Source organism: Brassica napus, chromosome A2 (genome assembly GCF_020379485.1).
Source record: "Brassica napus cultivar Da-Ae chromosome A2, Da-Ae, whole genome shotgun sequence".
NCBI classification, from domain to species: domain Eukaryota; kingdom Viridiplantae; phylum Streptophyta; class Magnoliopsida; order Brassicales; family Brassicaceae; genus Brassica; species Brassica napus.
The window spans coordinates 14,115,141-14,128,784 of record NC_063435.1 but is presented as its reverse complement, the minus strand read 5'-3'; the positions used below and the strand labels follow the sequence as shown (position 1 = coordinate 14,128,784).

Genomic DNA, 13,644 nt, shown 5'->3' with positions numbered 1-13,644 from the left:
AAGTTGATCTGGGTTATTTAATGGACTGCATGGCCAAATCTTGCTTTTCAATGAGCATAGCCAAAGCTTGGATCTTCACAGAACAATCCAGAATAAGCAACACCCGAGGATCGACCACGCAGGATACTGCTCTAGCGCTTTAATCCGCTCTTCTCACTGCAGTGAACCTTGAGTTATCAACACTCAAGAAGTTCTCTGACAACTCAACTCTCGTTAGAGCTATTAACAACGACATCCAAAACAAAGAGATTTATGGTATTGTGAAAGATATTCTACAGTTCTCTTAAGGTTCTGTCAATATCTCGTTTCTTCATTTTCTTCGTTGTTGTAATGTTGATACCGATAGTTTGGCAAAAACCATTTTAGGAAATTCTAGTGTAATGGACCCAACGTTTGGGCCAGACCTTGGGCTGAGGCGTCGTCTAAGTTTAATGAATTTGTGAACAGAGAAAAAATACTTTTTAATGTTGGAAAACTGTTGCACAAACCTCCAATACTAATGTTAACGATCTCTGTGAAAAAATATTGGCCATGAAATGAAAATGATTTACTAAAAAAAATGAAAATGATATATTCAAGTGAAAAATTCATCGAGTCTTCCAGGTCATAGACCCCAATCCATCATCACTCAGAATACTATCTTACAACTTGGTTTAAGTATTTCCAGCCTTATTAGCTAACTTTATTTCACTTATGCATCTTTAACATGTGTGTATTTTGTAAGCTTCGTTTTCTTTATTTTATCTGTAAGACTGATGTCTCTTTCAAGGGAGGAGGAATATTTTATAAACGGTATTTACAGAAAAAAGAAAGTTCAAAGAGTCGTTTCTCCAGCACGATGTGAAAATAACTTGCAACATAAATAAAGTATTTTACAAAAAAACATAAATAAAGTAAAATATTCATATCACCTTGTACTGTATTTGATTCCCGAAAGACGGTCAGCAAAAGCCATTTTCTCTGTATGATTAATTATTATCTGTGGTCGATTCCCGCTATGAAATTTGTCACTCACATGTAAAATGAAACAACAAGTCAACAACAACAAAAATAAAATAAAAAGTCGTGTCTTTTTATATACTACACAGTCCCAATTAGGGAACCTTGATCACACAGAAATAAGAAATTTTATCGAATACTATAACCAATTTTGATGTATTACAAAATCACGTGTAATAATTATTTCACTCTTTTGGTTGTGCATGACAATCATAATCCCAAGGAGACGGGAACATAGACGGTTATCAGTCTCCACACACGTACGAACACTAACTGTCTCACTTTATTTGTCGTCATCAAAACAACCAAAAAACACCTAAAAACGTGTCGAAAATAGTACTAACTAAAAAATGTGAACAGGTGAAAATAAATCCGTAAAATGCAATGGTAAAAATGAAGATTGGGTTAAAAGAAAAAGTCCTCTTATAAATAGAAGTATTTGGCGGAAGGCAAAATCCCACGTCGGTCAAAAGCATCCAATCAAGAATCAGAATTTTAGTGATACATCTCTATCTTAGTTTCTTCTAACTCAAAATGTCGACAGCACTTCAGATCCACGCAAGCGGAATCAAATTACCGGTCTCACTTATTCCTAGTACTACCAAACAAATCTCTAGGGCTAGTAAACGTGTTGGTAGGATCAGATGCTCCGCCACCACACCAAATAAAAAGTACACCATTGCCGTCCTCCCCGGTGATGGCATCGGCACTGAAGTCACTCCAGTTGCCGTCGAAGCTCTCCGCCTCGCTGGCTCTCTCGAAGGTTACTATAATTAATTATATTACAATAAGTTTTGTTGATATAATCAATTCAAGAGTTTCCTTGCTGCGGAAGTAATGTGTTTAAAGTGATTTTCCTTGGTTTTTATAGGAATTGATTTCGAGTTTAAGGAGATGTTGGTCGGTGGTGCCGCTTACGAGGCCACCGGAGTTCCGTTCCCGGAAGAAACCCTAAAAGCGTCTCTTGAGTCCGACGCTGTTTACCTAGGAGCAGTTGGTATCACCAAAAAGATGTAAGTACAACTTACACACACACATATACATATATTTATGATGATATATATTAAGATGTGTATGCGTAATTAAAGGCCGTCGTCGGATCATCTACCGAAGCATCTAAGGCCTGAAGTTGGCCTGATGCGTATCCGAAGAGCTCTCGGAGTATATGCTAATCTCAGACCCATCACCGTCTTTCCTCAGGTAAATCAGTTGATATACACATGTGTAAATGTAACTATATACTATAAACTTGTTATAACAACTCTTATATATTTATATAAAATTAATATTGTGGTTAATTGTGCTAAAAAGTTATTGGAAGCTTCCTCTTTGAAGAGGAGTGTGACGGAAGAGGTTGACTTTATGATCATAAGAGAGCTCGCTGGAGGTTTGTTTATGACAATACAAATTACTACTTGTCTCAATAGAAATAGTTATATTAACTGAATGATATGAAATTTAAAACGCTAGGTTTGTATTATGGAAAGCCAAGAGGCTTTGGAATCAACGAAAAGGGCGAGGAGACCGGTTTCTGCACCGAGATTTATTCCAGTAGCGAGGTATACTTAATTAGCTATTGGTCAAGAAAAAAAGAACTTAAATTAGCTAATCATATAACACTAAAATTCAAAAGTTTCTTTAGCCAATAATAATTATTTACTTAGAGTTAATTGTTCCTTTAATTAGGTTGATCGTGTCGCTCGAATTGCATTTGACATGGCAATGGAACGACGTGGCAAAGTCTGCTCAGTCGACAAAGCTACCATCTTGGAAGTAATTTCGACAATTTATACAAACTAATATAATATTTGAATAACATATCGTCAGGAAATTTTTTTTTTTTTTGTGTTGGGGTCGTTGGATTAATATTAGTCGTCGAGGTTGTGGAGGAAACGAGTGACGATTATGTCGGAAGAGTATCCAGAAGTTGATCTGTCGCATATGCTAGTGGACACATCTGGCATGGAGCTGATTCGGTACCCCAAACAAGTACGTTAGGTTTTAGTTAGTGAACTTAATTCGGTTTACAGTGTAGAAACTATAATCTTAATTTAATTAAAACCGGTTTTCAGTTCGACGTACTCTTGACAACGAATGTCTTTGGAGATATCTTGTCGGATGTTTCAGCTATGATCACCGGCGGCATTGGAATGCTTCCCTCCGCCTGCATCGGAGGCCCGGTATTTATAGGAAAAAAAATACACACATATAAATTACCCCTTAATAAAACATATTATTATTTAATCTGTATGTATACATGCCTAATATTCATGCATTATTTGATAAAGGGACCGCAGCTCTTCGAACCTGTTCACGGTTCAGCTCCTGACATCGAGGGAGAGGTAACACTTAATTAAATCACTAAACTTCGATGGTTATATATGACTTTTGTGGAGGGTACGTAAAAATTGAAATTAAAATGATTTGTAAATTATAGGACGTAGCAAATCCACTGGCTGCGGTTCTCACGGCCGTGATGCTTCTGAGGTATGGTTTGAAGGAAGAAGCGGTCGCAAAACGCATAGAAAATGCTATTTTTGATACCTTAAACGAAGGTTTCAGAACGCGTGATATTTCCACTCCCGGAGCCGTAAGCTTTTTTGCTTAATTGATGAATTAGGTTAAATTTCGCTGTTTTAAATGATTTTTAACGATCATTGACGATTAATGTGACAGAAAATTGTGGGATGCAAGAAGATGGGTGAAGAAATATTGAAGTCACTTTACGTCAGAGTTCCGTCGTATCAATTGAACTAGCATCACAAAACCAACATCTCATAGCCTGCCGACAATTATCCATGAACTGATTTCAATTTTAATGTCGTTAGTATAATTGTGTTGTTGCATGAAATAAAACGACACGTCTCAATGTTGAGACTTGCTTGGTCCGTGTAAAAAATATCTGTTACTATGCATTCAATATATTATTGGCGTGGTTTAGTTTTATTTCTCCACATTGATTAATGATTGTTTGGTCGGGTACTCTTTTCCTATGATACACAGGAGACATGACAAAATACTATTGTATGTTTGTCCTCCCCCCCTCCTTAAAAACACAACAAATCATTTTTGGAGTAATTTCACATGGAGCAATATGACCGAAATAGAAAACACTTTTTAGACCAACACCAGTTTTTAGATGCTTTCGAATGCTTTGCAAAAATTTACATCTCCAGAGTGTTACCAAAGTTACAAACTGATTAAACATATAGCATTAGATCATCCACAATGGTAGTTTCTAGATGAGTTTTTATAGATAAATATATATTTTAAGTAACAGTTTCAAAAAAAAAAATATATTTTAAGTAAAACAAAATAGAGGAAATATAACATTATCATTTCTCAAACAAGAGATTCAATCCCATTTTGGAAATACTCTCTGCCATTTGTCACACTAATATAATTGATTTTTATTATTATTAAATTTTATATTGTGAATTCTATTGAGTTTCTACCACTAGTTTACATTTTTTTAGTTATGATTACATTGTTACATAACTAAAAAAAATGTAAGAATGTCTTTTTATATATATGATGATATAAATATATTTTTTTTAAATAGAAGCAAATATTATTTGTTATATATATACATATGTATTTAGTATGGGACGTTTGCGAATAAAAGGGTACGATAAATAATTGCAGGAAAGCGACACTGTTCACTGTTGTTAGGGCTAAACTAAAGAAAATGACGATGATATTTTTTATAATTAATCACGTGGATAAAATCTGAAGGAGACGTGTGCGATTCCGCAATATTATTCTATTTTTTATAATTAATCACGTGGATATAATTAGAACTTAGAAGAGATGTGTCCCTCTCTCTTATTCTATTTCTTAAACGCAATAAACGAAACTCGGACTGTAGAAAGCCCTAGCTCCGGCGGCGGCTTTTGTCGTCGGAGGCACCTCCGCCTCTTTCTTCCTTGTTTTCCCTTTGTTCTCATCCATCTTGTCTTTGTTCTAGGTCGAGATGCACGCCGTTTCTGGGTCTGTTGAGACTGTCTCGGAGGATCCTTCGTGGTTCACCGGAGGCGGATTCCAGCTTTCAATGGAGAGGTGGCGAGACTCTTGGCGGGACGGTGGTGGTGGGAATCGGCTTTTAGGACCGATATCTGGCCAGATCCGATTTTCCAGTTTTGAGATCTGCGTTGGAATCGTCATGGCGACGGCGCGTTGACGGGGCTAGACATCTCCTTCACCTCAGATCTATCGTACCTAGCGGCGGGAGGCTGGTGGAGGAGCGGTGTGTTACAATGGCAGAAAGCTTCTCGGAGTTGCAATTGGGTGGTTCCCGCGATGTTACTGGAGTTGTGGTCCGTCTTTTAGTTTGGTGTGTTAGGTGTTTTAAGGCTATGGGCCGGAGATGGTGATGACCGGAGGGATGGAGTTTTGGCCGGTTAGCACCTTGTGACGATCTTGTTAGCTCACAAACTGATGGTTTACCATTAGGAGACTGATAGGTGGTAGTAAAATTAAAACCGGTTAAACTAGATCCTCCTCGTGGTGTTTATTGATGCTCTGTTTGGTTGTGATGAAGTGCCCCGTTTTGGTTCTGTGGTGGTACTGCAGAGTTGATGGCAATAGCGTTCGATGTTGATGGTTGAAGCAGTTGTTCTCTTCAGTGTCATTGTGGATTGTTCCAGTCAGTTGGTATCAAGAGAGCTCTGTGTCTTTGAGTAGTGGTAGTGTTAAGGTGTGGTGATAGTTGGTTTAGCAGAGTTTCTTCGCAGCGTGGTGGGTGCAATGATAGCTTACAGATTCAGTTCTTAGGCAGTGTGTCTGGAGGGTCCGTTTGGTAAGGCTTCGTCTTCGTTGAGAGTGTGTTTGGGCTTCTATCTAGGAGTAAAGCGGGCGTGAAACGCGTCGCCTCCGTACCCGAAGGTTATGTGAATCGAGTAATGGTTCTTCCTGTTGGGTTATGAAGTCGTAGGGTCTTGGTTCTTGGACGTTAACGGTTGGCGAGCATGTGCAGCAACGTTTAGTCGTGGTGTAGGAGGTGGAGATTAGCGCGTGCGGGCTATAGGCAGCACGGCAATTCCCATCATTGGCCTCTGCTAAGGTTTAAATTCTGCTAAATTAACTTTCCGATCGCTTTTGGCAATTGTTAGCCTTTATGTAGTCTTATTTCAGCTCTAATCTTCATGTTTTAGTACTATAAGTCACCCCGGTGTGGGTTTTAGTTGCCGCCTTCATGTGGGCTTTTGTTTCTGGGGATTGTTCTTTCATCCGCCAGCTTATGTTTTAAATGTGTATGTGTTCTTCGAATGAAATGAAGTACTTTTCTCGTGGGAAAAAAAAAACGTGTGCGATTCTCAAGTAGACTGGCGTCTATTGCTTGGGCGCTGGGACCAAAGAATGAGTATAAAGACAAGAAAAAGGATGATATGGTACTTTTTATAATTAACGAGTACGATAAAGACAAGAAAAAGTTATAAATGTGAAATGCTATGACAATCCGCGAACCCAAGCTCACAGTCTTCCCGATCAATTGGTCACAATTTGTCTTCTGGAATATTGTTAAAAAGTAAGATCTTTCGACAAACATCAAACACACTAATAACCTATATAAAGGAGTCAGTGAGGACTCACATGTGAAGGATTATGATCGGTGCCGTGCAGAAATGTGAACCTAGATCCACATAACAGATTGTCACACATAAATTATGAATGTAGCATAACACATTCACGTACCAATAATCTGAGGAAACATTTACAGCATTGGACACATTTCAAGTTTCTTATTACATTCTAGGTCACTTTTTGCTCTCAACACAATTTTTCATACACTTTAACACTTTTTTCTTACACTTTAACACATGAAAATACCAACATGTCCTTCGGTCTTTCTACTCTTTATTCTTTTTAGTTAAATCATACATATATACTAATCAATTTAATATATATTTCTTGTATTGCTCCCCGAAAAGCATAGTTCTCTTTGTACCTCCACCACCGGATTACCTATATGTTTCTTCACGTACGATCTCCCACAAAAATTAAATCTCGCGATGATGGATCTTCAAAGCTTAGATGCCGAGCCTATCACCGCCAAGATTCTCCCATTCTGGCCCAGACTTCCGGGATCAAGACATCGTCGACCACTAGATCATGGTCTTGCTTCTCACGGCGGCGACTAAGAGAAAGAGGCGGTTAGGGTTTTGATATGGTTTTGAAATACTGATTTTGATTATTTAGGTTTTGTAGTCCCTCTCTTGAATCAGAGCTCAGAGATGTAGTTGGGTTTTTGAAATCTCTCAGAAACTATGAGAAATCAGGTGTGCTGAAAGGAGCTGCAATTGATTTCGGTGATGCATTTATCTCGGTAGGAAAAAATGTCTCATTCTTCGCCTCCATAATCCTCATTTCAAATCAAAGCTTGTCTCATGTTTGGGTTTTTGTGTGTTTTCTTCTTAGAATGAGATGAATTTAATTTTTGCGATGTTCTGAAAATCAGTCATTTAATTAAGTTGCAGTTACATCTATAACATGTAATTCTCTAAGATTCGTTTTGTATTCAAGAAATCCAAATGAGTTAAGGTTTTTGCCTCTAGAGGATGGTGTTTTCTTCTCCACTTCAGGAACTAGTAGTCCAGTGAGAAACCAAATTGTGTAGATTTAAATTGAAAGAAACGTCTGGAACTCACGCCAATGATAACACAATACAGCCAGGATTTGATTTTGTAACGGTTTGATAATGTGATATTACTCTTATGTTATATCCATGTGTACACTTTATATGATATCTATGAGATTTTTTGTAAACAATTTATCCATAAGATGCAATGTGAACCACCTTTCGCATACTTTTTTCAAAAATGACTTTTTTCTACACATATGTACACTTATATTATATTGTACATGTGGTTTTGGCAAGAACAAGTATTTCTTCAAGCTTTCAACAAAGTAATCCACTTAGAGCATGATTAACCCAATCTCTTAATTTGGAGTTCTTAACTCATGATTTGACACTTTTTCAACACTTTTCGGCTAAGAGCCGGCTCTTATATCTCTTATTTAATAGACGGTTCTTTTTCTTAGTTAAAAGCTAAGAAACGGTTCTTAGCCGAAGCTAAGAATCCCACATTAAGAGCCCGGGTTAATCATGGCCTTATAATTGTTTCATGTCGAAATAATCATACTGTGTCTTAGACAATTTGGTCCTTTCCAAATAATGTTGCCCAGTTAGGTTACGGCTCAATACAACAATCCACAAAAAAACCTAAAACATTGTGTCCATGTGTACACCGTCTGGCCATGTCCACATGTACAACGTCTAGCCATGTATATACATCTAGCCATGTCCATGTGTACATTGCTACGCTTCCTCAAGAACCATCTGTGTACACTGTTGCGGTTTTTCTACGAACTGTCCATGTTTTTAAACTTCATTCTTATTGTCCTAACAAGCCGGTTCCCATTCAAATACTCTACCAAATCTTCCCTTACATTTCACACCCTCTGCCAAGCCAATAATCACTAGATCCTGCAATGGGTATCGTGCACAACTCATTTCAGTGTGGTTAACCGCAACAGGTGTTTGAAACTGTGTCTCCTCCAAATTAAATTGTGGTTTCGATACATACATAAATTGGCGGAGACAATGGCGACTGAGGAAAAGAAGGAGCTTATTGGGACCAGAAGAAAGAAAAACTTGTCATATTGACCATGGATGAGTATCTCTCGGGTTGAAATTCTGTGAACCGGGTTGTGGTCGGTTCGTCGAAATCTCAAACTAGGCATGGAAAGATGAATGAGATAAATATTTTGTCGAAGTCGCCGTAGCCATCAACAAAAACTTTGTAAGTTGAGATAAGGAAGGTAAATATATGATGTCAAGAAAAGAGTATTAAGATAATGGGGGTGATTGGTTGAGCTGTATCAAGTGACTAGCTTTATTTTCTATCTACAACCATAAAAATTACCAATCATGCTTTATGTAGTTATTAAAGCTAAAGCCAAAAAAACTAAAGAAAGAACTGTATGAACCTTATTTTCTAAAGCAAAAAAAAATTGTTGTAAGAATCTCTTTCCTTTTTTTCTCATTTAATTTCTACAACTACATTTGTTACAGACTTACATCTACATCAAAACATTATATATGATAAATTATATAGTAAAATTTCTATAGTTGTAGTTCAACCAATCACTCCCAACGATGTTTTTGTGTGGCTGTGATTATATGAATTAAAATAACTTTATGCTTTTTGAAATCTGAAAACTATTTTAATCTTCTCAAGAGAGGGAGAAAAAATAGAAATAGTTATATAAACAAAATTGTTAGTTGAGGACAACTTTGTCATTTTTCCTTTATAAACTACCTCAAGAGTGGAAGCCCCTTTAGTCCAATGGTTTGATTAAGGGTTCATTAATGCTTCTACACCAGCAGGTCCAGGTTTCAATTCCCGGAAAAAGCGATTTATTAAACAATTATGCAGGCTACGGAGGAAAGGCTTACAAGGGATCTTCAACATGGTGCAAGTAAACTCGACCAGGCGTGATCTTCGTATGACCGTTCAGGTTATGCAGTTATGCGTAGATCCTTATAACATATGTAGTATTGTCGGTTGTCAGATCGTCTATATAATCTTTCTCATAATTGTAATATCATAATAAATCAGCGTTAAAAAAAACTACCTCAGGAGCACAAAGTGACTTTCAGTGCAATAAAAACTCAAAAAGTGACATGCACTGTAAAAAAGCTCTCTGAGATATTTACAGCCTAGGACATATTTCAAATTTCTTATTACATTCTAGATCACTTCTTGCTCTCAACACACTTTTTCATACACTCACCTTTCTCATACACTTTAACGCATGAAAATACCAACATGTCATTTGCTCTTCTCTTGTTTATTCTACTCTTTATTCTTTCTAGTTAAATCATAACTATATACTAGTCAATTTAATATAAATTTCTTGTATTGCTCCCCGAAAAATCATAGTTCTATTTGTACCTCCACCACCAGATCACTTATCTGTTTTTTCACGTACGATCTCCCACAAAAATTAAATCTCGCGATGATGGATCTTCAAAGCTTAGATGTTGAGCCTATCACCGCCAACATTTTCCCATTCTAGCCCCAGACTTCCAGGATCAAGACAGCGACCACTGGCTCATGGTCTCGCTTCTCACGGCGACGACCAAGAGAAAGAGCTGGTTAGGGTTTTGATTTGGTTTTGAAATACTGATTTTGATTATTTAAGTTTTGTAACCCTCTCTTGAATCAAAGCTCAGAGATGTCGTTGGGTTTTTGAAATCTCTCGGAAACTATGAGAAATCTGGTGTGCCAAAAGGAGCTACAACTGATTCCGGTGATGCGTTTATCTGGTAGGAAAAAACGTCTTATTCTTCACCTCCATAATCCTCACTTCAAATCAAGTCTTGTCTCATGTTGTTTTTTTTTTTGTTTTTCTTCTTAGAAATAGATGAATTTTATTTTTTGCAATGTTCAAAAAATCAGTCATTTAATCAAATTGCTGTTACGTCTATAACTTGTAATTCTTTAAGATTCGCTTTGTTTTCAAGAAATCCAAAGAAGTTAATTCTCTAGAAGATGGTGTTTTCTTCTCCACTTCAGGGACTAGTAGTCCAGTGAGAAATCAAACTCTGTCTAGATTTAAATTGAAAGCAACGTCTGGAAGTCACGCCAATGATAACACATTACAACCATTATTTGATTTTGTGAAACTCTGTCCTAATTTGAGTTTGCGTCCATCATTCATTATGAATTGAATGTGAGCCCTTTTTGGCTAGTGTGTTAGCTTTTTTTAAATATATTGTTAATGTACAGAACATTAACCCCATCTGTCCTTTAGGAGAACTTGTACAACATAAGGTTTTTATTTATAACGATGGGTTTGTATATCAAAATGAAAGAGTTAATGATGAAGGATGTCATCTATACACATGGAGAAATCTAACAAAAAACTATTCAATGAAAGATAATTGAACGCCATAACGAGTGAAGACTAAACAGTAACACCAGTAGATACCATATGATAGCTTCACAATAAAGAGCAAGACAACAAAGACTGCTCCCAACCAAGATCCATCGAAACGTAAAAAAATAGCACTGATAAGGTTGAGTTTGAACTGTTTTCTTCTTGAGCTCAAAAAGCAGAATTGAAACCTGAGAAGACTTGCATTTATTGTCATAACCAAAGTTGAAATCATCTATATACCGAGAAACAACACTAAGAACCTATCACTTCCGTTTTGATAAGAGTATGAAGCTTTCGAAGTTCACCTTACGACTTCGTAAATTTAAGAAAACATGACCCAAAATTCCAAACCGTTGGACTAGAGCCGGAAAAATTCACCTCAGAACTTGCGAACAACACCATAATTGCATATCTACGATCACTGCAGCGAAGTAGACAAAGATCCAAGGCACGAGGCTTGCAATGAAAAGGATGGAGAAGACTCGAGAAACCACTCCACATATCGAACCACAACAAAATTTGCCAGAAACACGCAGTCAAGCCCAAAGAAGAAAAATAGAGAGATGAGATGCCTTCTCCGGTGACGGCAAGGAACACCGACAGCCGGAGAGATGGAAACTGAGATGAAAAGTTAACGGCTGCTAGATACAAAATAAAAGATTCCGAGGTAAGGTTTTATGAAAACAAATATGATAATAGCTCGTTGACAAAAAAATGATAATAACTCATATAATTGAAATCGACAAGGCAAATATATAATATAATAACATGATATAATTTATGAAGCAAAAATTTGTGTACATAACATATATGCTCACAAGACGCAAGTAATTATTTGCACAAAATAATATACTAATTATTCTCAAAAGATGCAATTTATTGCAGATTTAGGATGCAAAGCTAATCGAACGTTCCATAGTGTTGTATGCAGAGCCGTTGTGGTCGTGTGCTATGAAGAGAGAATGTTCATCGAAGATGTCATACATGCAGAATTGTCTGTGATCCGTGCTTTAGGGGGAGAGCTGCATCGTGGAGGCGTTGTTCGATAAGTTGTTAATTATATCACATATGTTGCATGTAGTTAATCATCATATATAATATATTACAGATTATATGATGATGCATTTGAGATTTGACTAATGTTAAAATAATTTATTTAATTTACAAGAGAATATATTAATTAGACATATAAAGTAAAATATACAGTTTGAAGACAAAATTGAAATATACAGTTGTGATGGGGGAAAACACTTTGATTGATAACAAGCGCGAAACAAGATTAGCTTGATATCAATGTATTGTCATCATCCAACCAATCGGAATTCACCATTGATTTTTATTGTAATCGTAATTGTCAAATCATATTTCTGTCGGTTACATTATTTTCTCAAGAGCTTGTTTTGGCTTTCTTGATGCGATGTACCATATCAACTATTAAGCTATTGTTTTTGATAGACAATATTGAATAAAAAAAGCCTTAGATGGAAAGAGAAGAAGACAAAATTCAAATACTACATTGAATTCGTTTTAGCCTTTTAAAAAGAAACTAGACTTCGAATGGTAAAAACAATTCAAGTGATGTTGAATCAAAAAAATTATGTTGATCAAGTGGATCAAGTGCAGATCATGTAAGAAAAATGTAGATCAAACAGTTTATTACATATTATAATGATAAAAAACTATTCAAACAAAATAGATTATACTAGTGTGTTTCACCCATGCTACGCATGGGTATTAATTACTTTTCAATAAAATATAAATGTTATTTTTTGTTTATTTATAAATTAATAAAAAACATTTGTTTCTAGTTCAACTTAACTGTGTAACCATAAAAACTAATGTTTATTTTACATGAAATTATATTTAAACAATGAGAAGGATTGTTTCGATGGAAATATCTCAAAAAGTTATGTCATTTAGTATATCTATACTTTAAAACAATTACTAAGAGAAATGTTGCATAATTTAGGTATTATAATTGGTTGACCAATCTGTATGATAATATTACAGTGTAAACATATTTAACAAATTACTTATATTACTTTCATTTTGTTTTAGCAGATTAAAAATGGCCTCAAGCATCCATACATGCTTATATACTACCCATGATATTTATTATCATATAAAATACTACTCAAAAGTTGTCAATCTTAAAATGTTTTCAGCATTATTTGATGGTTAAAGGGAAAAAAGGAAAACAAAAAAAATATTAATCAAAGTTTTGCATCTGACCTATTAACTAAAGGGTGAATTAGCTAAGCAAAATTGGAGTCCATCTTCTCTTCTATTATTCATGAACTCTCTTCGACTTCAAAACCTTTACAGCCCATCAGATTGAAGTTCATCTTTCTTCAGAGAAAAAGAAAATATGAAAGCATATATTTTATTTTTGTGGAATAAATTAAATTGTTTGTAGAAGTTGATGTATGGAGTTGATGTAATGTATATGAGAAGAAGGTGGAAATTTTTTATTTTCACTTTTTTTATTTAGCTGTAGAATAAAGTGCTTGTTTTAGAACTATTTTTATTTTAATTTTTTTCCAAATTTTTTTTAACAATAAACATGTGGCATAAATAGATTGGTAAAGTGACTTGTGCTTTAGTATATAAACTAGTGTTAATCTCATGCATAGCATGGATAAAATAATTATATATTTAAATGATTTACTAATATATCTTTATCTATAATTATAATTAGAA

At 35.6% G+C, this 13,644-nt stretch overlaps 1 protein-coding gene across 1 annotated transcript; it reads left to right on the top strand.

Annotated features, from left to right (window-relative positions):
- The first annotated feature begins 1,458 nt into the window (after positions 1 to 1,458).
- On the top strand, positions 1,459 to 3,945 carry LOC125586102 (3-isopropylmalate dehydrogenase 2, chloroplastic-like). Its single transcript, XM_048755910.1, has 11 exons — positions 1,459 to 1,762; positions 1,871 to 2,012; positions 2,088 to 2,199; positions 2,311 to 2,386; positions 2,470 to 2,558; positions 2,686 to 2,772; positions 2,872 to 2,988; positions 3,072 to 3,179; positions 3,288 to 3,341; positions 3,437 to 3,589; positions 3,676 to 3,945. The coding sequence occupies exons 1-11, from the start codon at positions 1,534 to 1,536 to the stop codon at positions 3,754 to 3,756; spliced, it is 1,248 nt and encodes a 415-aa protein (XP_048611867.1). The 5' UTR covers positions 1,459 to 1,533; the 3' UTR covers positions 3,757 to 3,945.
- Positions 3,946 to 13,644: the final 9,699 nt, after the last annotated feature.

Bases quoted from the DNA above. Each gene is read 5' to 3' on its own strand.
- LOC125586102 (XM_048755910.1), top strand. From the start codon at position 1,534: ATGTCGACAGCACTTCAGATCCACGCAAGCGGAATCAAATTACCGGTC. The intron at 2,559-2,685 runs GTATACTTAATT...TCCTTTAATTAG, and splicing joins AGATTTATTCCAGTAGCGAG to GTTGATCGTGTCGCTCGAAT. The intron at 2,989-3,071 runs GTACGTTAGGTT...ACCGGTTTTCAG, and splicing joins TGATTCGGTACCCCAAACAA to TTCGACGTACTCTTGACAAC.